Genomic DNA, 26167 nt, shown 5'->3' with positions numbered 1-26167 from the left:
TAATAACTTTAGTATAGTGGCAGCGAATTTGGGGGCAGCAGATTAGGGGTTAATAACAGTAATGAAGGTTGCGGTGTTGTTAGGGACAGCAGATTAGGGGTTAATAATAATTAACTAGTGTTTGCGAGGCAGGAGTGCGGCGGTTTAGGGGTTAATATGTTTATTATAGTGGCGGCGATGTCGGGAGCGGCAGATTAGGGGTTAATAATTTTATTCTAGTGTTTGTGATGCGGGAGGGCCTCGGTTTAGGGGTTAATAGGTAGTTTATGGGTGTTAGTGTACTTTTTAGCACTTTAGTTTTGAGTTTTATGTTACGGCTTTGTAGCATAAAACCCATAACTACTGACTTTCAGTTTATTGTACGGATCTTGACGGTATTGGCTGTACCGCTCACTTTTTGGCCGGACAGGCAAACTCGTAATACCGGCGCTATGGAAGTCCCGTTGAAAAAACAGAATTTATACTTACCTGATAAATTACTTTCTCCAACGGTGTGTCCGGTCCACGGCGTCATCCTTACTTGTGGGATATCTCTTCCCCAACAAGAAATGGCAAAGAGTCCCAGCAAAGCTGGCCATATAGTCCCTCCTAGGCTCCGCCAACCCCAGTCATTCGACCGATGGACAGGAGGAAATATATATAGGAGAAACCATATGGTACCGTGGTGACTGTAGTTAGAGAAAATAATTCATCAGACCTGATTAAAAAACCAGGGCGGGCCGTGGACCGCACACACCGTTGGAGAAAGTAATTTATCAGGTAAGTATAAATTCTGTTTTCTCCAACATTGGTGTGTCCGGTCCAAGGCGTCATCCTTACTTGTGGGAACCAATACCAAAGCTTTAGGACACGGATGAAGGGAGGGAGCAAATCAGGTTACCTAAACGGAAGGCACCACAGCTTGCAAAACCTTTCTCCCAAAAATAGCCTCCAAAGAAGCAAAAGTATCAAATTTGTAAAATTTGGCAAAAGTGTGCAGTGAAGACCAAGTCGCTGCCTTACATATCTGGTCAACAGAAGCCTCGTTCTTGAAGGCCCATGTGGAAGCCACAGCCCTAGTGGAGTGAGCTGTGATTCTTTCAGGAGGCTGCCGTCCGGCAGTCTCATAAGCCAATCGGATGATGCTTTTAAGCCAAAAGGAAAGAGAGGTAGAAGTCGCTTTTTGACCTCTCCTTTTACCAGAATAAACAACAAACAAGGAAGATGTTGGTCTGAAATCTTTTGTAGCCTCTAAATAGAATTTTAGAGCACGGACTACGTCCAAATTGTGTAACAAACGTTCCTTCTTTGAAACTGGATTCGGACATAAAGAAGGTACAACTATCTCCTGGTTAATATTTTTGTTAGAAACAACCTTAGGAAGAAAACCAGGCTTAGTACGCAAAACCACCTTATCTGCATGGAACACCAGATAGGGCGGAGAACACTGCAGAGCAGATAACTCTGAAACTCTTCTAGCAGAAGAAATTGCAACCAAAAACAAAACTTTCCAAGATAGTAACTTAATATCTATGGAATGTAAAGGTTCAAACGGAACCCCATGAAGAACTGAAAGAACTAGATTTAGACTCCAGGGAGGAGTCAAAGGTCTGTAAACAGGCTTGATCCTAACCAGAGCCTGAACAAATGCTTGAACATCTGGCACAGCTGCCAGTCTTTTGTGTAGTAAGACAGATAAAGCAGAGATCTGTCCCTTTAGAGAACTTGCAGATAATCCTTTCTCCAAACCTTCTTGTAGAAAGGAGAGAATCTTAGGAATTTTTATCTTATTCCATGGGAATCCTTTGGATTCACACCAACAGATATATCTTTTCCATATTTTATGGTAAATCTTTCTAGTTACCGGTTTTCTGGCCTGAACCAGAGTATCTATCACAGAATCTGAAAACCCACGCTTCGATAGAATCAAGCGTTCAATCTCCAAGCCGTCAGCTGGAGGGAGACCAGATTTGGATGTTCGAATGGACCCTGAACAAGAAGGTCCTGTCTCAAAGGTAGCTTCCATGGTGGAGCCGATGACATATTCACCAGGTCTGCATACCAAGTCCTGCGTGGCCACGCAGGAGCTATCAAGATCACCGAGGCCCTCTCCTGATTGATCCTGGCTACCAGCCTGGGAATGAGAGGAAACGGTGGAAATACATAAGCTAGGTTGAAGGTCCAAGGTGCTACTAGTGCATCTACTAGAGTCGCCTTGGGATCCCTGGATCTGGACCCGTAGCAAGGAACCTTGAAGTTCTGACGAGACGCCATCAGATCCATGTCTGGAAGGCCCCATAATTGAGTTATCTGGGCAAAGATCTCCGGATGGAGTTCCCACTCCCCAAGATGGAATGTCTGACGACTCAGAAAATCCGCCTCCCAGTTTTCCACACCTCGGATGTGGATCGCAGACAGGTGGCAGGAGTGATCCTCCGCCCATTGAATTATTTTGGTCACTTCTTTCATCGCCAGGGAACTCCTTGTTCCCCCCTGATGATTGATATATGCAACGGTCGTCATGTTGTCTGATTGGAACCTTATGAATCTGGCCTTTGCTAGCTGAGGCCAAGCCCTGAGAGCATTGAATATCGCTCTCAGTTCCAGAATGTTTATCGGGAGAAGAGACTCTTCCCGAGACCATAGACCCTGAGCTTTCAGGGATTCCCAGACCGCGCTCCAGCCCACTAGACTGGCATCGGTCGTGACAATGACCCGCTCTGGTCTGCGGAAGCTCATTCCCTGGGACAGATGGTCCAGGGTCAGCCACCAACGGAGTGAATCTCTGGTCTTCTGATCTACTTGAATCATTGGAGACAAGTCTGTATAGTCCCCATTCCACTGTTTGAGCATGCACAGTTGTAATGGTCTTAGATGAATTCGTGCAAAAGGAACTATGTCCATTGCTGCAACCATCAACCCTACTACTTCCATGCACTGCGCTATGGAAGGACGAGGAACAGAATGAAGAACTTGACAAGAGCTTAGAAGTTTTGATTTTCTGACCTCTGTCAGAAAAATCCTCATTTCTAAGGAATCTATTATTGTTCCCAAGAAGGGAACTCTTGTCGACGGAGACAGAGAACTTTTTTTCTATGTTCACCTTCCATCCGTGTGATCTGAGAAAGGCCAGAACGATGTCTGTATGAGCCTTTGCTTTTGACAGGGACGACGCTTGTATTAGAATGTCGTCCAAGTAAGGTACTACTGCAATGCCCCTCGGTCTTAGAACCGCTAGAAGGGACCCTAGCACCTTTGTGAAAATCCTTGGAGCAGTGGCTAACCCGAATGGGAGAGCCACAAACTGGTAATGCTTGTCCAGAAAAGCGAACCTTAGGAACTGATGATGTTCTTTGTGGATAGGAATATGTAGGTACGCATCCTTTAGATCCACGGTAGTCATAAATTGACTTTCCTGGATAGTGGGTAGAATCGTTCGAATGGTTTCCATCTTGAACGATGGTACCCTGAGAAATTTGTTTAGGATCTTCAAATCCAAAATTGGTCTGAAAGTTCCCTCTTTTTTGGGAACTACGAACAAATTGGAATAAAATCCCATTCCTTGTTCCTTTATTGGAACTGGGTGTATCACTCCCATCTTTAACAGGTCTTCTACACAATGTAAGAATGCCTGTTTCTTTATTTGGTTTGAGGATAAGTGAGACATGTGGAACCTTCCCCTTGGGGGTAGTTCCTTGAATTCCAGGAGATAACCTTGAGAAACTATTTCTAGCGCCCAGGGATCCTGAACATCTCTTGCCCAAGCCTGAGCAAAGAGAGAGAGTCTGCCCCCCACTAGATCCGGTCCCGGATCGGGGGCTACTCCTTCATGCTGTTTTGTTAGCAGCGGCAGGCTTCTTGGCCTGCTTACCCTTGTTCCAGCCTTGCATCGGTTTCCAGGCTGGTTTGGGTTGTGAGGCATTACCCTCTTGCTTAGAGGATGAAATTGCGAAAGGAACGAAAATTAGACTTATTTTTAGCCTTGAAAGACCTATCTTGTGGAAGGGCGTGGCCCTTTCCCCCAGTGATGTCTGAAATAATCTCTTTCAATTCTGGTCCAAATAGAGTTTTACCTTTGAAAGGGATGTTAAGCAATTTTGTCTTGGATGACACATCCGCTGACCAAGACTTTAGCCAAAGCGCTCTGCGCGCCACGATAGCAAACCCTGATTTTTTCGCCGCTAATCTAGCTAATTGCAAAGCGGCATCTAAAATAAAAGAGTTAGCCAATTTAAGTGCATGAACTCTGTCCATAACCTCCTCATATGGAGTCTCTCTACTGAGCGACTTTTCTAGTTCCTCGAACCAGAACCACGCTGCTGTAGTGACAGGAACAATGCACGAAATTGGTTGTAGAAGGTAACCTTGCTGTACAAAAATCTTTTTAAGCAAACCTTCCAATTTTTTATCCATAGGATCTTTGAAAGCACAACTATCTTCGATAGGAATAGTAGTGCGTTTGTTTAGAGTAGAAACTGCCCCCTCGACCTTAGGGACTGTCTGCCATAAGTCCTTTCTGGGGTCGACCATAGGAAATAATTTCTTAAATATAGGGGGGGGGAACAAAAGGTATGCCAGGCTTTTCCCACTCCTTATTTACTATGTCCGCCACCCGCTTGGGTATAGGAAAAGCGTCGGGGTGCACCGGAACCTCTAGGAACTTGTCCATCTTGCATAATTTCTCTGGAATGACCAAGTTGTCACAATCATCCAGAGTAGATAACACCTCCTTAAGCAGTGCGCGGAGATGTTCTAATTTAAATTTAAATGTCACAACATCAGGTTCAGCTTGTTGAGAAATTTTTCCTGAATCTGAAATTTCTCCCTCTGACAAAACCTCCCTCATGGCCCCTTCAGATTGGTGTGAGGGTATGACAGAACAATTATCATCAGCGCCCTCCTGCTCTTCAGTGTTTAAAATAGAGCAATCGCGCTTTCTCTGATAAGTAGGCATTTTGGATAAAATATTTGCTATGGAGTTATCCATTACAGCCGTTAATTGTTGCATGGTAATAAGCATTGGCGCACTAGATGTACTAGGGGCCTCCTGCGTGGGCAAAACTGGTGTAGACACAGTAGGAGATGATGTAGTATCATGTTTACTCCCCTCATCTGAGGAATCATCTTGGGCAATTTCATTATCTGTGGCAGTACTGTCCTTACTTTGTTTGGACGCTATGGCACAATTATCACATAAATTTAAATGGGGAGACACATTGGCTTTCATACATATAGAACATAGCTTATCTGAAGGTACAGACATGTTAAACAGGCTTAAACTTGTCAACAAAGCACAAAAAACGTTTTAAAACAAAACCGTTACTGTCTCTTTAAATTTTAAACAGAAAACACTTTATTACTGAATATGTGAAAAAGTATGAAGGAATTGTTCAAAAATTACCAAAATTTCACCACAGTGTCTTAAAGCATTAATAGTATTGCACACCAAATCTCTAAAATCTCTAAAATAACGGAACCGGAGCCGTTTATAAATTTAACCCCTATACAGTCCCAGCTATAGTCTTTGCTGAGACCCAACCAAGCCCAGAGGGGAATACGATACCAATTGACGCCTTCTAGAAGCTTTTCCAGCAATTTTTAGATCCTCACACATGCATCTGCATGCCCTGCTCTCAAAAAACAACTGCGCAGTAATGGCGCGAAAATGAGGCTCAGTCTACAACTAGGAAGGCCCCCTGACTGGAAAAGGTGTCTAACACAGTGCCTGCCGTTTAATAAACGTTCCCCAAGTTTATAAATGCAAATTGTCAGCATAAATATGAATAAAATGCCCAAATAAAGCAATCGATTTAGCCCATAAAAATGTCTACCAGTTTTTTAGCCCATAATAAGCCCTTTATTCTGTTTGTTTGACTAAGAAAATGGCTTACCGGTCCCCATGAGGGGAAATGACAGCCTTCCAGCATTACATCGTCTTGTTAGAAATATGGCTAGTCATACCTTAAGCAGAAAAGTCTGCTAACTGCTTCCCCCAACTGAAGTTACTTCATCTCAACAGTCCTATGTGGAAACAGCAATCGATTTTAGTTACTGTCTGCTAAAATCATCTTCCTCTCACAAACAGAAATCTTCATCCTTTTCTGTTTCAGAGAAAATAGTACATACCAGCACTATTTTAAAATAACAAACACTTGATAGAAGAATAAAAACTACATTTAAACACCAAAAAACTCTTAACCATCTCCGTGGAGATGTTGCCTGTGCAACGGCAAAGAGAATGACTGGGGTGGGCGGAGCCTAGGAGGGACTATATGGCCAGCTTTGCTGGGACTCTTTGCCATTTCCTGTTGGGGAAGAGATATCCCACAAGTAAGGATGACGCCGTGGACCGGACACACCAATGTTGGAGAAAGGACTTTTTGAAAGCTGCGGTAGTTACGTTGTGTTACGGCCAAAAAAGTGTGCGGTACAGATATACCTGCAAGACTCGTAATAGCAGCGTTAGTGAAAAGGCAGCGTTATGAGGCTTTTTCACTCATAACGCAAAACTCGTAATCTAGCCGTAACATTTTTCATGATTTGTCTCCATGCCAGCGAGCATTTGAATATCAGGCCCTAAATGAGGAATTCTATTTCAGAAGCTTATTCCGTGCAGATCCTTTAATTCCAGCTAAATGCAAAAGAAGACCCTAAACACTTGACCCTTGAAGCCCTCTTTATGACAGCTGTTTATCAAATTAGACCCCTTACATATGCTTTTACCTTGTAGCCCTCTTTTTTGCACTTTATGACCAATGAGAACTTCAGAAGACCGATCACTACAGTCCCCTTTTATGCTATCTGTATCAAAGAATGGGGTATACGCAGACACTCCATTTTTCATATACAGAGATTTAGGAACCACATGGATATGATAATGAGAAACACCAGAAAATCAGTTTCATTTCTAGAAGCCCTTTTTATGTTTTTCTCAAGTTCTCTTTATAATGTAACTCACATTACACAGTAGCTAAACAAATATTATTATACAAGTATAATTATATGAGAAAAAGAAAAATGTAATTTCTTACCTGCTGCTAAGAACGTATACCCTTCTGCAGCTACAAACATGGAACGTGGGCTAATAGTAACAACTTCCCTATCTTTGCCTATAATATAAATAATTTAAAAAAAAAATAGATTAGTTTAATTTCTTTAAACAAATGTCTAATTTTTAATCTATATCTCTATTCCACTGCACTTTACAAAAAAACAGTCATACAACATTCAGTTGCAGTACTTTTTTGTTTTGGTCCATTCTGTATCTGCCCTCTATAATTAATTTCAATTCTGCAACGATAATTTCCACATGAGCAGATGAAATAGCTGTTACGATCCCCGATTAAAGGTTACATGTTAAAGAGACAATCAACGTTTTTAACATAATTATGTAATTTCACATTTAGGACTAGATTACAGGTGGAGCGGTACTTTGGGTTTTCCCTATTGTGAAAACTCAGCTAGGATTTTCATTTTTGCGCTAGTTTAAAGTAAACTGTTTTTTCTCCAGCAGTAACCCGACTTGCACAAAAAGTAAAAAATTGAAATCGTGATCGCTTTTACGCATTCCCCCATAGAAGTCAATGGAGAAAAAGTTGAAAACAAAACACCCCACTCTCGCGCAAACACCATAACATATTCGCAATAGCGCTAACCCAACATGAAATTATGAATATTTCATTTTCCAATGTTATTTTCAAAACGGAATATGGTCTATTTATTCATAAATAAATATTTCTACATATATCTGATGTTTTTTTTTAAACAAATATAGATGTATACCTATATATATATATATATATATATATATATATATATATACACAGTGGGGAAAAAAAGTATTTAGTCAGCCACCAATTGTGCAAGTTCTCCCACTTAAGAAGATGAGAGAGGCCTGTAATTTTAATCATATGTATACCTCAACTATGAGAGACAAAATGTGGAAACAAATCCAGACAATCACATTGTCTGATTTGGAAAGAATTTATTTGCATATTATGGTGGAAAATAAGTATTTGGTCACCTACAAACAAGCAAGATTTCTGGCTCTCACATACCTGTATCTTCTTCTTAAGAGGCTCCTCTGTCCTCCACTCATTACCTGTATTAATGGCACCTGTTTGAACTTGTTATCAGTATAAAAGACACCTGTCCACAACCTCAAACTGTCACACTCCAAACTCCACTATGGTGAAGACCAAAGAGCTGTCGAAGGACACCAGAAACAAAATTGTAGACCTGCACCAGGCTGGGAAGATAGGCTCTGCAATAGGCAAGCAGCTTGGTGTGAAGAAATCAACTGTGGGAGCAATAATTAGAAAATGGAAGACATACAAGACCACTGATAATCTCCCTCAATCTGGGGCTCCACGCAAGATCTCACCCCGTGGGGTCAAAATGATCACAAGAATGGTGAGCAAACATCCCAGAACCACACGGGGGACCTAGTGAATGACCTGCAGAGAGCTGTACCAACATAACAAAGGCTACCATCAGTAACACACTACGCTGCCAGGGACTCAGATCCTGCAGTGCCAGACGTGTCCCCCTGCTTAAGCCAGTACATGTCCGGGCCCGTCTGAAGTATGCTAGAGAGCATTTGGATGATCCAGAAGCAGATTGGGAGAATGTCATATGGTCAGATGAAACCAAAGTAGAACTGTTTGGTAGAAACACAACTTGTCGTGTTTGGAGGAGAGAGAACACCATACCTACAGTGAAACATGGGGGTGACAACATCATGCTTTGGGGCTGTTTCTCTGCAAAGGGAACAGGATTACTGATCCGTGTACATGAAAGAATGAATGGGGCCATGTATCGTGAGATTTTGAGTGCAAACCTCCTTCCATCAGCAAGGGCATTGAAGATGAAATGTGGCTGGGTCTTTTAGCATGACAATGATCCCAAACACACCACCCGGGCAATGAAGGAGTGGCTTCGTAAGAAGCATTTCAAGGTCTTGGAGTGGCCTAGACAGTCTCCAGATCTCAACCTCATAGAAAACCTTTGGAGGGAATTGAAAGTCCGTGTTGCCCAGCGACAGCCCCACAACATCACTGCTCTAGAGGAGATCTGCATGCAGGAATGGGCCGACATACCAGCAACAGTGTGTGACAACCTTGTGAAGACTTACAGAAAACGTTTGACCTCTTTCATTGCCAACAAAGGATATATAACAAAGTATTGAGATGAACTTTTGATATTGACTAAATACTTATTTTCCACCATAATTTGCAAATAAATTATTTACAAATCAGACAATGTGATTGTCTGGATTTGTTTCCACATTTTGTCTCTCATAGTTGAGGTATACCTTTGATGAAAATTACAGGCCTCTCTCATCTTCTTAAGTGGGAGAACTTTCACAATTGGTGGCTGACTAAATACTTTTTCCCCCCACTGTATATATATATATATATACACAAGTATATATATATACATGATTATATATAGGTATAGATATATACATATATATATAATATCTATTTATAAATACATAGAACATATTCTGCTATGTGCAAAATATTGGAATGTGCAATATTTACAGTAAATACATAGGGGACGATTTAACAATGTGCGGACGGACATGATCAAATGTAGCATTTATCATTGTACAAGCATTTCTAGTGAAATGCTTGTGCAATGCCGCCCCCTGCACATTTGCAACCAATCGGCTGCTAGCAGGGGGCATCAACCCGATTGTATTCGATCTGGCTGATTGCTGTCCGACGCCTCAGAGGTGGCGGACGAGTTAAGGAGCAGCGGTCTTAAGACCGCTGCTTCTAAACTTCCGCTTCAGGCGGACCTGAAGCAGAGTGGGTCAGATGCAGCATCCGCTGCTTCATAAATCTACCCCATAGTTTAAAAAAATGACTAAATATGAATATTGCATAAATATGTTTTTACATGTTTTCACCTACTTAATGTCAGGGTTTTTTCCCTGTTTTGTTTGCCATGTGCTGCTGGCAGCCATTTTACTCACCTCTCTTGCTGACTCTGGTGTATACTGTGTGATGCTGCTCATTTCCTGCACTTCCAATAGTTCCAGGCTGATCGTAGGCGTCTGCCAGCGCCTTCCTACCAGGTTGGTGAGAGAGTTTAGCTGTCCCCCTGCAACTTGAACCTTCGTGTGCCTTCCAATAAACTGGCTCCCCGTTATGTTGGTCCTTTTCGAATACTCCGACGGGTCAAGTCTGTGGCCTACGCTCTTGACCTTCCTCCTGCAATGCGCATCTCCAATTTTTTTCATGTCTCCCTCTTGAAACCATTGGTTTGTAATCGGTTTACCACTGTGTTGCCTCATCCCCGTCCTATCTTTGTTGACAACCATGAGGAGTATGAGGTCAGCAGCATTATTGACTCTCGTATGTCCAGGGGCCGCGTACAGTATTTGGTTCACTGGAGGGTCTACGGTCCGGAGGAGCGTTCATGGGTTCCCTCTTCTGATGTTCATGCTCCCGCCCTCCTCTGTACCTTCCATGCCCGTTTCCCCAATAAGCCATTTGTCCTCCTGCGGGGGAGAGGTCGTTGAGGGGAGGGTACTGTCAGGGTTTTTTCCCTGTTTTGTTTGCCATGTGCTCACCTCTCTTGCTGACTCTGGTGCATACTGTGTGATGCTGCTCATTTCCTGCACTTCCTTTTATGGCCAGACTGGTGTACATCATCCGTGTGAGACAGGATGCAGTCTCAGAATTGTGATGTTATCACTTATTATATAAAGGGCCTCTGTTCAGTATGCTTTGCCCTTGCGTTGTCTCAGACCTGTTTGTAAGAGCTCCTGTGTATTACCTGGCTGTCTGACGTCCCTCCTGGTTCCTGATCCCTGGCTTGTTCCTGACTCTGCTGTTCTCCTTGTTCCTGATTCCGGCTTGTCTGACTACTCGCTTTGGCTCCTGACTGGGCTCATCTGACTATTCGCTTTGGCTCCTGACTCGGCTCGTCTGACTACCAGCTCTGGTTTTGATTCCTGGCTTGTTATTTGACTTGTGGACTTTTTATTATTTTTTGCTATTAATAAAGGTGTGATTATTTTTGCACTTCTCGTCTCAATCTGATTTCTGGCACCCTAACACTTAACAGGAAAGACTCCAATGCACTTATAAATATGTCTATATACAGTATCTCACAAAAGTGAGTACACCCCTCACATTTTTGTAAATATTTTATTATATCTTTTCATGTGACAACACTGAAGAAATGACACTTTGCTACAATGTAAAGTAGTGAGTGTACAGCCTGTATAACAGTGTACATTTGCTGTTCCCTCAAAATAACTCAACACACAGCCATTAATGTCTAAACTGTTGGCAACAACAGTGAGTACACCCCTAAGTGTAAATGTTCAAATTGGGCCAAATTAGCCATTTTCCCTCCCCGGTGTTATGTTACTCGTTAGTGTTACAAGGTCTCAGGTATGAATGGGGAGCAGGTGTGTTAAATTTGGTTTTATCACTCTCACACTCTCTCATACTGGTTACTAGAAGTTCAACATAGCACCTCAAGGCAAAGAACTCTCTGAGGATCTGAAAAAAAGAATTGTTGCTTTACATAAAGATGGCCTAGGCTATAAGAAGATTGCCAAAACCCTGAAACTGAGCTGCAGCACGGTGGGAAAGACCATACAGTGGTTTCACAGGACAGGTTCCACTCAGAATAGGCCTCGCCATGGTCGACCAAAGAATTTAAGTGCACGTGCTCAGCGTCATATCCAGAGGTTGTCTTTGGGAAATAGATGTATGAGTGCTGCCAGCATTGCTGCAGTGGTTTAAGGGGTGGTGGGTCAGCCTATCAGTGCTCAGACCATACGCCGCACACTGCATCAATTTGGTCTGCATGACTGTCGCCCCAGAAGGAAGCCTCTTCTAAAGATGATGCACAAGAAAGCCTGCAAACAGTTTTCTGAAGGCAAGCAGACTAAGGACATGGATTACTGGAACCATGTCCTGTGGTCCGATGAGACCAAGATAAACTTATTTGGTTCAGATGGTGTCAAGCATGTGTGGCGGGAACCAGGTGAGGAGTACAAAGAAAAGTGTGTCTTGCCTACAGTCAAGCATGCTGGTGGGAGTGTCATGGTCTGGGCCTGCATGAGTGCTGCCGGCACTGGGAAGCTACAGTTCATTGAGGGAACCATGAATGCCAGCATGTACTGTGACATACTGAAGCAGAACATGATCCCCTTCCTTCAGAGTATTTAGTATTCCAGCATGATAATGACCCCAAACACACCTCCAAGATGACCACTGCCTTGCTAAATAAGCTGAGGCTAAAGGTGATGGACTGGCCAAGCATGTCTCCTAAACCCTATTGAGCATCTGTGGGGCATCCTCAAATGGAAGGTGGGGGAGTGCAAGGTTTCTAACATCCACCAGCTCTGTGATGTTGTCATGGAGGAGTGGAAGAGGACTCCAGTGGCAACCTGTGAAGCTCTGGTGAACTCCATGCCCAAGAGGGTTAAGGCAGTGCTGGAAAATAATGGTGGCCACACATTTGGGCCCAATTTGGACATTTCCACTTAGGGGTGTACTCACTTTTGTTGCCATCAGTTTAGACATTAATAGCTGTGTGTTGAGTTATTTTGAGGGGACAGCAAATTTACACTGTTATACAGGCTGTACACTCACTTGCCATTTCTTCATTGTTGTCACATGAAAAGATATAATAAAATATTTATAAAAATGTGAGAAGTGTACTCACTTTTGTGAGATACTGTATGTATACATATATATTAATGTGTATATATGTGTATATATGTCTATAAATACATATACACACAGATAAATACATTAATACACATGTACACACACACACATATATATATATATATATATATATATATACATACATACATACATATACATCTTTAGCAATGTATATGTATGTATCTCTATATTAAAGCCCTTTGCCAGATTTTTTTTTTCTAACACCTAATATCTCATATATTTCAGCCCTTATAACTTTTGTGTGCATTATACAAATATTTTTTTTATTTCTTTTAAACAAGCTTTATTGAAGATAAATGTATAACATCATTAGGACAGTTTTAACATAGTATTTAGTAAAGGCATTTTACATGAATATCCATTCATCCTGTCTTGCAGCGATTTCAGTCCCTGATGTAAAGAATTATATGAGAACAGAGAGTCTCTTGATAATCATAAGGTTAGAAAGTCTATTATTCTTTGATCTTGTTATATCACATTTTGTTTTGGTAATATTTGTATCTTTAGTTTAAACAATATTCAGCTAGATTATGAGTTTTGCGTTATGAGTGAAAAAGCATCGTTATGCTTCATAACGCTGCTTTTTTCCTAACGCTGCTATTACAAGTGTTGTCGGTATAGGTGTACCGCACACCTTTTTGGCAGTCACGCAACGTCAGTACCGCACTTTTAAAAAAGTCCTTTTAAAATGGGACTCCCATAGCGCCGGAATTACGAGTTTGCCTGGAAGGCCAAAAAGTGAGCGGTACACTCTATAACCACAAGATCCGTACCACCATCTAAAGTCAGCAGTTATGAGTTTTACGCTACAAAGCTGTAGCATAAAACTCATAACTAAAGTGTTAAAAAGTACACTAACACCCATAAACTTCCTATTAACCCCTAAACTGAGGCCCTCCCGCATCGCAAACACTATAATAAATTTATTAACCCCTAACCTGCCGCTCCGGACATCGCCGCCACTAAAAATTTTTATTAACCCCTATTCCGACACTCACCGACATCGTTGCCACTATAATAAACCTATTAACCTCTAAACCGCCGCCCTCCCGCATCGCAAACACTACTTAAATATTATTAACCCCTAATCTGCCGTCCGCCCACACCGCCGCTATAATAAACCTATTAACCACTAAACCGCAAGCCCCCACAACGAAATATACTAAATTAAACTATTAACCCCTAAACCTCTGGCCTCCCACATCACTACATATATATATATATTAACCCCTAAACCTAACCCTAACGTAACCCTAAGCATAAGTCTAACCCTAACCCTAACTTAACCCTAACACCCCCTAACTTAAATATAATTAAAATAAATCTAAATAAACCTTACAATTATTAACTAAATAATTCCTATTTAAAACTAAATACAAACTTACCTATAAAATAAAACCTAAGCTAGCTACAATATAACTAATAGTTATATTGTAGCTAGCTTAGGTTTTATTTTTATTTCACAGGTAATTTTGTATTTATTTTAACTAGGTAGACTAGTTAGTAAATAGTTATTAACAATTTAATAACTACCTAGCTAAAATAAATACAACGTTACCTGTAAAATAAAACCTAACCTGCCTTACACTAAAAACTAACATTACAATAAAATGAAATAAATTAAATTAATGGATGAAGACTTCTGCCCGCTTGGATGAAGACTTCTGCCCGCTTGGATGAAGACTTCTGCCGGCTTCGATGAGGAATTCTGCCCGCTTGGATGAAGACTTCTGCCGGCTCCAATGAGGACTTCTGCCCACTTGGATGTTGACTTCGCCGGCTGGATGAGGATGGATGTCCGGACTTCGATAACTGTAAGTGGATCATCGGGGGTTAGTGTTAGATTTTTTTAAGGGTTTTTTGGGTGGGTTATTTTTTTAGGTTAGCGTTTTGGGCAATGTAAAAGAGCTAAATGCCCTTTTAAGGGCAATGCCCATCAAAATGCCCTTTTCAGGGCAATGTTTAGCTTAGCTTTATTTAGATAGGTTTTTAATTTGGGTGTTTGGTTGGGTGGGTAGTGGGTATTACTGTTGGGGGGTTGTTTGTATTTTTTTTTACAGGTGAAAGAGCTGATTTCTTTGGGGAAATGCCCCGCAAAATGCCCTTTTAAGGGCCATTGGCAGTTTAGTGTAGGCTAGGGTTTTTTATTTTGGGGGCTTTTTTATTTTGATAGGGCTATTAGATTAGGAGTAATTCGTTTTTATTTTTGATAATTTCGTTTTTTATTTTTTGTAATTTAGTGTTTATTTTTTTTGTAATTTAGTAAATTGTATTTTATTAATTTAATTTATTTCATTTTATTGTAATGTTAGTTTTTAGTGTAAGGCAGGTTAGGTTTTATTTTACAGTAACTTTATATTTATTTTAGCTAGGTAGTTATTAAATAGTTAATAACTATTTACTAACTAGTCTAACTAGTTAAAATAAATACAAAATTACCTGTGAAATAAAAATAAAACCTAAGCTAGCTACAATATAGCTATTAGTTATATTGTAGCTAGCTTAGGTTTTATTTTACAGGTAAGTTTGTATTTAGTTTAAAATTGGAATTATTTAGTTAATAATTGTAAGGTTTATTTAGATTTATTTCAATTATATTTAAGTTATGGGGTGTTAGGGTTAGGGTTAGACTTAGGCTTAGGGTTACGTTAGGGTTATGCTTAGGGTTAGGTTTAGGGGTTAATATATTTATTTAGTGTTAGTGATGTTGGAGGCCAGAGGTTTAGGGGTTAATAACTTTAGTATAGTGGCGGCGACATTGGGGGAGGAAGATTAGGGGTTAATAACTGTAATGTAGGTGGTGGCGATGTTAAGGGTGGCAGATTAGGGGTTAATATGTGTATTTAGGTGACAGCGATGTTAGGGGCAGCAAATTAGGGGTTAATATTATAACTGTATGTAGGTGGCGGCGATATCGGGAGTGGCAGATTAGGGGTTAACAGTTTTATTTAGGTGGCGGCGATGTTAAGGGCGGCAGATTAGGGGTTAATAACATTATGTAGGTGTCGGCGATTTCGGGGGCGGCACATTTGGGGTGTTTAGACGTGGTTTTTATGTTAAGGTGTTTAATTGTAACTTTTTCTTTCCCTATAGACATCGATGGGGCTGCGTTACGGAGCTTTTGTTTCCGCGATTGCAGGTGTTAGGCTTTTTTTTACCGGCTCTCCCCATTGATGTCTATGGGGAAATCGTGCATGAGCATGTCAAAGCAGCGCTTGTATTTGGGTGAGGTATGGAGCTCAACGCCACCATATCGCATGCGCAAGCCTGCTTTTTGTAAACCTGTAATAGCAGCGCTATATGGAGGTGAAATAATGCTGCTTTTGTTAGGTAGAGTTATTATTGACACATCAGGTTATGTTTGTTATCAAAGTGATGTGCTTGGACTCAAGTCTTACATTACACTGTCATGAGAGTCCCTCTTAAAGTACAAAAATAAAAACATTAATAGAAAGTCCAAGGGGTTTAATGAAAGGAAAAGACCGTGTTTTGAAACAGGTTACAGCAGAGATTATAACAGGATATGTAGAATAATCAATCAATGTTTACCTATTCTGCATGAAGATCCAGTCTTAAAACAGATATTGCAGAATGGCTGTAATTTTGTGTCAAAAAAAAACAAAAACTATCGGGAATGTGTTAGCTCCATCTATGATCCCTAGACCTGACATTAACCATACTTGGTTGACTAAAAAGAAAGTTTGTTACAAATGCAGTGCCACGAGATGCAAAACATGCAATTATGTTAAATAAGGAGATACTTTTGTTTCCTCAGCCACTGGTAAAGTTTACAAAAATCAAATATCGTGTAAATTGTAATACTACACATGTCATCTATCTTTTAATCTGTAAGGCATATGGAAAACAATATACAGGGCACACGAAGAGGTCCTTGAAAGATAGATTCCTTCAACATTTGAGATCAATTGAAGATCCTGATACTAAGACACCTGTAGGTAGACACTTCATGGACCTCCATGGGTCAGATACCAATCTAATTCAAATTCAGGGTATAGATTTTATACCGAAGCCCATTAGGGGGGTGTCCGGGAAAGACTTTTGGATCAAAGTGAAGTCTACTGGCTATTTCACTTAAATACCAGATCCCCATTGGGTCTCAATTCCCATATGGACCCTAATCTTTTTTTTATTAGAGTGTAATGGGTATTTCTGTACTCACTATATTTAAAGCTTAGTCACAATCTTTTGGAATTTTATCTTTAAATTTCGGTTTTAAGAGGTTGTTTCTTGATGTGCAATACAAAGTAGAATTTCCTTCCCAGTATAAACTTACATAAACATATGAAAATAAGTGATACTTGTAATGCTCGTGGGATATTCCTCTATCAGACCAAACTTGGCCAGTAGTCTTCTTATCCCGGCGTCAAGCTGAAATGATAGGAAATATCCCAGAGCAGAGAAAGTTTGTAAAAACATAATTTATGCTTACCTGATAAATTCCTTTCTTCTGTTGTGTGATCAGTCCACGGGTCATCATTACTTCTGGGATATAACTCCTCCCCAACAGGAAATGCAAGAGGATTCACCCAGCAGAGCTGCATATAGCTCCTCCCCTCTACGTCACTCCCAGTCATTCGACCAAGAATCAACGAGAAAGGAGAAACCAAGGGTGAAGTGGTGACTGGAGTATAATTTAAAAAATATCTACCTGCCTTAAAAAACAGGGCGGGCCGTGGACTGATCACACAACAGAAGAAAGGAATTTATCAGGTAAGCATAAATTATGTTTTCTTCTGTTATGTGTGATCAGTCCACGGGTCATCATTACTTCTGGGATACCAATACCAAAGCAAAAGTACACGGATGACGGGAGGGATAGGCAGGCTCATTATACAGAAGGAACCACTGCCTGAAGAACCTTTCTCCCAAAAATAGCCTCCGAAGAAGCAAAAGTGTCAAATTTGTAAAATTTGGAAAAAGTATGAAGCGAAGACCAAGTTGCAGCCTTGCAAATCTGTTCAACAGAGGCCTCATTCTTAAAGGCCCAAGTGGAAGCCACAGCTCTAGTAGAATGAGCTGTAATTCTTTCAGGAGGCTGTTGTCCAGCAGTCTCATAGGCTAAACGAATTATGCTACGAAGCCAGAAGGAGAGAGAGGTAGCCGAAGCCTTATGACCTCTCCTCTGACCAGAGTACACGACAAACAGGGAAGACGTTTGTCGAAAATCCTTAGTTGCCTGCAAGTAGAACTTGAGGGCACGAACTACATCCAGATTGTGTAGAAGACGTTCCTTCTTTGAAGAAGGATTCGGGCACAGGGAAGGAACTACGATCTCTTGATTGATGTTCCTGTTAGTGACTACCTTAGGTAAGAACCCAGGTTTAGTACGCAGAACTACCTTATCTGAATGAAAAATCAAATAAGGAGAATCACAATGTAAAGCTGATAACTCAGAGACTCTCCGAGCCGAAGAAATAGCCATTAAAAATAACACTTTCCAAGATAACAACTTTATATCAATGGAATGAAGGGGTTCAAACGGAACTCCTTGTAGAACGTTAAGAACAAGGTTTAAACTCCATGGCGGAGCAACAGTTTTAAACACAGGCTTGATTCTAGCTAAAGCCTGACAAAAGGCCTGGACGTCTGGATTTTCTGACAGACGCCTGTGCAACAAGATGGACAGAGCTGAGATCTGTCCCTTTAATGAACTAGCCGATAAACCCTTTTCTAAACCTTCTTGTAGAAAGGACAATATCCTAGGAATCCTAACCTTACTCCAGGAGTAACCTTTGGATTCGCACCAGTATAGGTATTTACGCCATATCTTATGGTAAATCCTTCTGGTAACAGGTTTCCTAGCCTGTATCAGGGTATTAATAACCGACTCAGAAAAACCACGTTTAGATAAAATCAAGCGTTCAATTTCCAAGCAGTCAGCTTCAGAGAAGTTAGATTTTGATGTTTGAATGGACCCTGTATCAGAAGGTCCTGTCTTAGAGGTAGAGACCAAGGCGGACAGGATGACATGTCCACTAGATCTGCATACCAAGTCCTGCGTGGCCATGCAGGCGCTATTAGAATCACTGATGCTCTCTCCTGTTTGATTTTGGCAATCAATCGAGGAAGCAGCGGGAAGGGTGGAAACACATAAGCCATCCCGAAGTTCCAAGGTGCTGTCAAAGCATCTATCAGGACCGCTCCCGGATCCCTGGATCTGGACCCGTAGCGAGGAAGTTTGGCGTTCTGGCGAGACGCCATGAGATCTATCTCTGGTTTGCCCCAACGTCGAAGTATTTGGGCAAAGACCTCCGGATGAAGTTCCCACTCCCCCGGATGAAAAGTCTGGCGACTCAAGAAATCCGCCTCCCAGTTCTCCACTCCCGGGATGTGGATTGCTGACAGGTGGCAAGAGTGAGACTCTGCCCAGCGAATTATCTTTGATACTTCCATCATTGCTAGGGAGCTTCTTGTCCCTCCTTGATGGTTGATGTAAGCTACAGTCGTGATGTTGTCCGACTGAAACCTGATGAACCCCCGAGTTTTTAACTGGGGCCAAGCCAGAAGGGCATTGAGAACTGCTCTCAATTCCAGAATGTTTATTGGTAGGAGACTTTCCTCCTGATTCCATTGTCCCTGAGCCTTCAGAGAATTCCAGACAGCGCCCCAACCTAGTAGGCTGGCGTCTGTTGTTACAATTGTCCAGTCCGGCCTGCTGAATGGCATCCCCCTGGACAGATGTGGCCGAGAAAGCCACCATAGAAGAGAGTTTCTGGTCTCTTGATCCAGATTCAGAGTAGGGGACAAGTCTGAGTAATCCCCATTCCACTGACTCAGCATGCACAATTGCAGCGGTCTGAGATGTAGACGTGCAAAGGGTACTATGTCCATTGCTGCTACCATTAAGCCGATCACCTCCATGCATTGAGCTACTGACGGGAGTTGAATGGAATGAAGGACACGGCATGCATTTAGAAGCTTTGTTAATCTGTCTTCTGTCAGATAAATCTTCATTTCTACAGAATCTATAAGAGTCCCCAAGAATGGAACTCTTGTGAGAGGAAAGAGAGAACTCTTCTTTTCGTTCACTTTCCATCCATGCGACCTTAGAAATGCCAGAACTAACTCTGTATGAGACTTGGCAGTTTGAAAGCTTGAAGCTTGTATCAGAATGTCGTCTAGGTACGGAGCTACCGAAATTCCTCGCAGTCTTAGTACCGCCAGAAGGGCACCCAGAACCTTTGTGAAGATTCTTGGAGCCGTAGCCAATCCGAATGGAAGAGCTACAAACTGGTAATGCCTGTCTAAGAAGGCAAACCTTAGATACCGGTAATGATCTTTGTGAATCGGTATGTGAAGGTAAGCATCCTTTAAATCCACTGTGGTCATGTACTGACCCTTTTGGATCATGGGTAAGATTGTCCGAATAGTTTCCATTTTGAACGATGGAACTCTTAGGAATTTGTTCAGGATCTTTAAATCCAAGATTGGCCTGAAAGTTCCCTCTTTTTTGGGAACCACAAACAGGTTTGAGTAAAACCCTTGTCCTTGTTCCGACCGCGGAACCGGATGGATCACTCCCATTAATAACAGATCTTGTACACAGCGTAGAAACGCTTCTTTCTTTATCTGGTTTGTTGACAACCTTGACAGATGAAATCTCCCTCTTGGGGGAGAGAATTTGAAGTCTAGAAGGTATCCCTGAGATATGATCTCTAGCGCCCAGGGATCCTGAACATCTCTTGTCCAAGCCTGGGCGAAGAGAGAGAGTCTGCCCCCCACTAGATCCGGTCCCGGATCGGGGGCCCTCGATTCATGCTGTCTTAGGGGCAGCAGCAGGTTTCCTGGCCTGCTTGCCCTTGTTCCAGGACTGGTTAGGTTTCCAGCCTTGTCTGTAACGAGCAACGGCTCCTTCCTGTTTTGGTGCAGTGGAAGTTGGTGCTGCTCCTGCTTTGAAATTCCGAAAGGGACGAAAATTAGACTGTCTAGCCTTAGCTTTGGCTTTGTCTTGAGGCAGGGCGTGGCCCTTACCTCCTGTAATGTCAGCGATAATTTCTTTCAAACCGGGCCCAAATAAAGTTTGCCCTTTGAAAGGTATATTAAGTAATTTGGACTTAGAAGTTACATCAGCTGACCAGGATTTTAGCCACAGCGCCCTACGTGCCTGAATGGCGAATCCTGAGTTCTTAGCCGTAAGTTTGGTTAAATGTACTACGGCCTCCGAAATGAATGAATTAGCTAGTTTAAGGACTCTAAGCCTGTCCGTAATGTCGTCCAGCGTAGCTGAACTAAGGTTCTCTTCCAGAGACTCCATCCAAAATGCTGCCGCAGCCGTAATCGGCGCGATGCATGCAAGGGGTTGCAATATAAAACCTTGTTGAACAAACATTTTCTTAAGGTAACCCTCTAATTTTTTATCCATTGGATCTGAAAAAGCACAGCTATCCTCCACCGGGATAGTGGTACGCTTAGCTAAAGTAGAAACTGCTCCCTCCACCTTAGGGACCGTTTGCCATAAGTCCCGTGTGGTGGCGTCTATTGGAAACATCTTTCTAAATATTGGAGGGGGTGAGAACGGCACACCGGGTCTATCCCACTCCTTAGTAACAATTTCAGTTAGTCTCTTAGGTATAGGAAAAACGTCAGTACTCGCCGGTACCGCAAAGTATTTATCCAACCTACACAATTTCTCTGGTATTGCAACAGTGTTACAATCATTAAGAGCCGCTAAAACCTCCCCTAGTAATACACGGAGGTTCTCCAATTTAAATTTAAAATTTGAAATATCTGAATCCAATCTGTTTGGATCAGAACCGTCACCCACAGAATGAAGCTCTCCGTCCTCATGCTCTGCAAGCTGTGACGCAGTATCAGACATGGCTCTAGTATTATCAGCGCACTCTGTTCTCACCCCAGAGTGATCACGCTTGCCCCTTAGTTCTGGTAATTTAGCCAAAACTTCAGTCATAACAGTAGCCATATCTTGTAATGTTATCTGTAATGGCCGCCCAGATGTACTAGGCGTCACAATATCACGCACCTCCCGGGCGGGAGATGCAGGTACTGACACGTGAGGCGAGTTAGTCGGCATAACTCTCCCCTCGCTGTTTGGTGAAAATTGTTCAATTTGTACAGATTGGCTTTTATTTAAAGTAGCATCAATACAGTTAGTACATAAATTTCTATTGGGCTCCACCTTGGCATTGGAACAAATGACACAGGTATCTTCCTCTGAATCAGACATGTTTAACACACTAGCAAATAAACTTGCAACTTGGTTACAATCTTATTTAACAAAACCGTACTGTGCCTCAAAGAAGCACTAAACGATTAAATGACAGTTGAAATAAAGAACTGAAAAACTGTTATAGCATCAATCCTTGAAAACAACACAACTTTTAGCAAAGGTTTGTTCCCATTAGTAAAGTAACAATAATTAAATTTGAAACGTAAAAATTACAGAGCAACGTTTTTAATCACAGTCAATATATAAGTCTCACAGCTCTGCTGAGAGAATCTACCTCCCTTCAAAGAAGTTTGAAGACCCCTGAGTTCTGTTAGAGATGAACCGGATCATGCAGGAAATACAAGAGTAACTGACTGGAAATTTTTGATGCGTAGCAAAGAGCGCCAAAAACGGCCCCTCCCCCTCACACACAGCAGTGAGAGAGAAACGAAACTGTCACAATTAAAACAAGCAATTGCCAAGTGGAAAAATAATGCCCAAACATTTATTCACTCAGTACCTCAGAAAATGCAAACGATTCTACATTCCAGCAAAAACGTTTAACATAATAAATACCTATTAAAAGGTTTAATGTACTTTTTACAGAGTAATTCCAGTGAAGTACCATCCCCAGAATACTGAAGTGTAGAGTATACATACATGTCATATAACGGTATGGCAGGATTTTCTCATCAATTCCATTCAGAAAATAAAAACTGCTACATACCTCAATGCAGATTCATCTGCCCGCTGTCCCCTGATCTGAAGCTTTTACCTCCCTCAGATGGCCGAGAAACAGCAATATGATCTTAACTACTCCGGTTAAAATCATAGTAAAAACTCTGGTAGATTCTTCTTCAAACTCTGCCAGAGAGGCAATAACACGCTCCGGTGCTATTGTAAAATAACAAACTTTTGATTGAAGTTATAAAAACTAAGTATAATCACCATAGTCCTCTCACACATCCTATCTAGTCGTTGGGTGCAAGAGAATGACTGGGAGTGACGTAGAGGGGAGGAGCTATATGCAGCTCTGCTGGGTGAATCCTCTTGCATTTCCTGTTGGGGAGGAGTTATATCCCAGAAGTAATGATGACCCGTGGACTGATCACACATAACAGAAGAAATTAGGTAAGCAGTACTCACAGTAGGCAGGGTAGTCTTTAACGGCAACAGGAAGGAAATCCAGCAGTATGGCAGTTCAGGGATAAACCGATAGAAGGACCGGAAACAGGCAGGAGTCAGCAACAAAGGAAATTCAGTAATATAACAGTTCAGGGATAAACCGATAGAATAGTCAGGCAGGCAGAGTTCGATAACAGTATAGCAATCCAATAGTTCAGGGGTTAAGCAGGCAGAGTGGTCAGACAGGCCGAGTTCAGCAACAGTATAACAATCCAGTACTTTAGGAGTTAAACAAGCAGGTAGTCGAACAGCCAGAGTTCAGCAACGTTGTGGCAATCCAGTACTTTAGGGGTTAAGCAAGCAGAGTAGTCAAAGAGGCAGAATTCAGAAATGTTGTGGCAATCCAGTACTTTAGGGGTTAAGCAAACAGAGTAGTCAGACAGGCAAAGTTCAGTAACGTAATAACAGTCCAGCATATACAGATGATAGCACTAGGAGCACACACAGAAACACCTATACTTGGGCAGTGATGTAAGGGGAATGGAGTACTTACATAGGCGCATATTGGCGCCAAGGAGGATACACAGGTGTAATCAGGAGCGGTATCCAGAAGAGAGAGACAGCGTGTGGGGATGAAAACATCACTGTACGCTCTGAACCACCGCCTGCGTCTATGGCAACGGCCATAGCAACGAGTCACCACCGCCGCGTCGATGGCAACAGCCATAGCGAGCAGCAGCGCAGTGGCGGTGTGGCATAGCCCTCTTCCTAAGGGTTACCTCCGGGAACCGAAGTCGGCTTGGAGGGATGAGCAGCATGAAACCTGGAGACCAAAGAAGGTGCATGCACATCACGGGCAGGAATCCAGAAATGATCTGCCACAGAGTAACCATTCCAATGCACGAGGTACTGCAGTTGACTGCGCCTGTATCTGGAGTCCAGGATCCTAGCAACCTCGTACTCGGTTCAGGCGGAGGAGGAGGAGGTCTGAGTGGAGTATATCTGTTCCTGATGTAGGGCTTGAGTAGTGAAATGTGGAAGACTGGGTGTATGCGCAGGGTTCTGGGCAAGGCCACTTTGTAGGCAACAGGAGACAGTCTTTTAAGGACATTGTAAGGACCGATAAACCTAGGCCCTAATTTGTAACTGGGTTGACGTAGACGCATATGTCAAGTAGTGAGGTTAGTAATGTGTCGGTCTGCAGCAGGAACCCCTGTGGACTGAGCAGAAAGAGGAAAGACACAAGGTTGGTAACCTGCTGCGGCTTGAAATGGAGAACATCGTAGAGAGGAGTGTCAATGAGTATTCTTTGCCAGCTCAGCTAGGGGTAACAATTCAGACCAGTTGGTATAGAGAGAATTAACAAAAGTTCTGTGATAGGCTTCGAGATCTTGATTCACTCTTTGTCAGCCCATTAGTCTGAGGATGGTAGCCAGAAGACAAGGAAACAGTGGTTCCAATCGATTTGCAAAAGGCTTTCCAAAAAGTAGAGATGAATTGTGGACCTCTGTTGGAAACAATATTCACGAGAATGCCATGTAGTCGTACCACATGTAACAGTAAAAGAGATGATAATTCTTGGGCAGATGGCAGTTTCTTTAAGGGTACAAAGTGAGCCGATCTGGAAAATCGATCCACTACAACCCAGATAACCGTATGATAGTCAGAAGGAGGGAGATCCACAGTGAAATCAATTGTTATGTGTGTCCACGGTTGTTTGGGAATGGACAACGGTTGGAGCAATCCAAGAGGCAAGGATCGGGGAGTCTTATTGGCAGCACAAGTCGTGCAGGCTTTCACATAATCCTGAGCATCAGACTTCATGGTAGGCCACCATACACCATACATGTTGGGAAAGAAGCTTAAAAGTTCTTGTCAAATCTGGATGTCCTGACAGTATACTATCATGAGCCCAGGATAGCACAGGGGTATGTAGGTTAAGAGGTAAAAAGAAGACAAAGGGAGCTGTGGGGGCTTCAGGAGGCTTTCTAGACTGGGCACATTGAAGTCTTTGAAGAAGGGATGTGTAAAGTTGAGCAACCACACAGGAGGGGGGTATGATATGTTCAATAGGAGCTTCAGAGGAATCACTAGACTGAGGAAACTGACGGGAAAGGGCGTCAGCCTTTTTATTTTTGGTCCCAGGAAGATAAGAGACCACAAAGTTAAAACGGGAAAAGAACAAGGCCCACCTGGCCTGTCGAGGATTGAGTCGATGAGCAGTCTTTAGGTACGTCAGATTCTTGTGATCATTGAGAATCTGAATTGGATTGGCAGTACCTTCTAGCCAATGACGCCATTCAGTCAGGGCCATCATAATGGCTAAGAGTTCACGATTACCCACATCGTAATTCCTCTCTGAAGGAGTAAAGCGTTTAGAGAAAAAGGCTGTAACTTGGAAGTTGAAGGATCCTTTTGAGTTAAGACTGCTCCAGCTCCAATCTCGGAGGTGTCAACCTTTAAAGTAAACTACAGGTGAGGATCAAGACGGCGGAGTACAGGAGCAAAACAAAAGGCTTTTTTCAGAAGAGAGAAGGCATTCATGACTTCAGGAGGCCAATTTTTGCAGTCTTTGTTCCGTTTAATCAACTCAGTGAGTATAGCAACTATCTGGGAAAAGTTCTTTATAAACTTGCGGTAATAATTGGAGAACCCTAAGAATCTCTGTAGTTCCTTTAATGAAGTTGGTTGGGGCCATTCCAGAACTGCTGTGAGCTTAGAAGGAATCATGGCAATACCCTCCTTTGAGATAACATAGCCAAGGAACTGGATCTGGACTTGATCAAACTCATATTTCTCCAGTTTGGCTACCAGAAAATTATCTCTGAGGCAGAGAAGTACCTGTCTCACATGTTCATGATGCTCCTCAAGGGTGGAAGAGAAAATAAGGATATCATCCAGGTAGGCGATGACAGAGCGATTGAAGAGGTCACGGAAGACATCATTGACAAATGCTTGAAAGACTGCGGGGGCATTACACAGCCCAAAGGGCATTCTGAGGTATTCGTAATGCCCTGATCTTGTGTTGAAGGCAGTCTTCCATTCATGCCCTGGGAAGATATGAATCAGATTGTATGCCCTACATAGGTCCAGCTTGGTGAAGTAGCGAGCATTCTGAAGTGAATCATAAAGTTCAGTGATCAAAGGAATGGGA

The 26167-nt window shown here is 42.2% G+C and overlaps 1 protein-coding gene across 1 annotated transcript in view; it reads right to left on the bottom strand.

Moving 5' to 3' along the window:
* The window catches only part of POLN (DNA polymerase nu), a 587345-nt gene that overhangs the window by 97683 nt on the left and 463495 nt on the right, over window positions 1–26167 (bottom strand). Inside the window, exon 19 of the mRNA XM_053700310.1 lies at window positions 7011–7088. Coding sequence (XP_053556285.1) covers window positions 7011–7088 — 78 coding nt within the window. The remainder of the gene's footprint in view (window positions 1–7010; window positions 7089–26167) is intronic.

The sequence above is a fragment of the Bombina bombina genome, chromosome 2 (genome assembly GCF_027579735.1).
Source record: "Bombina bombina isolate aBomBom1 chromosome 2, aBomBom1.pri, whole genome shotgun sequence".
NCBI lineage: Eukaryota > Metazoa > Chordata > Amphibia > Anura > Bombinatoridae > Bombina > Bombina bombina.
Note: the sequence above shows the minus strand (reverse complement) of the source record. Positions and strands in the feature narration are given on the sequence as shown.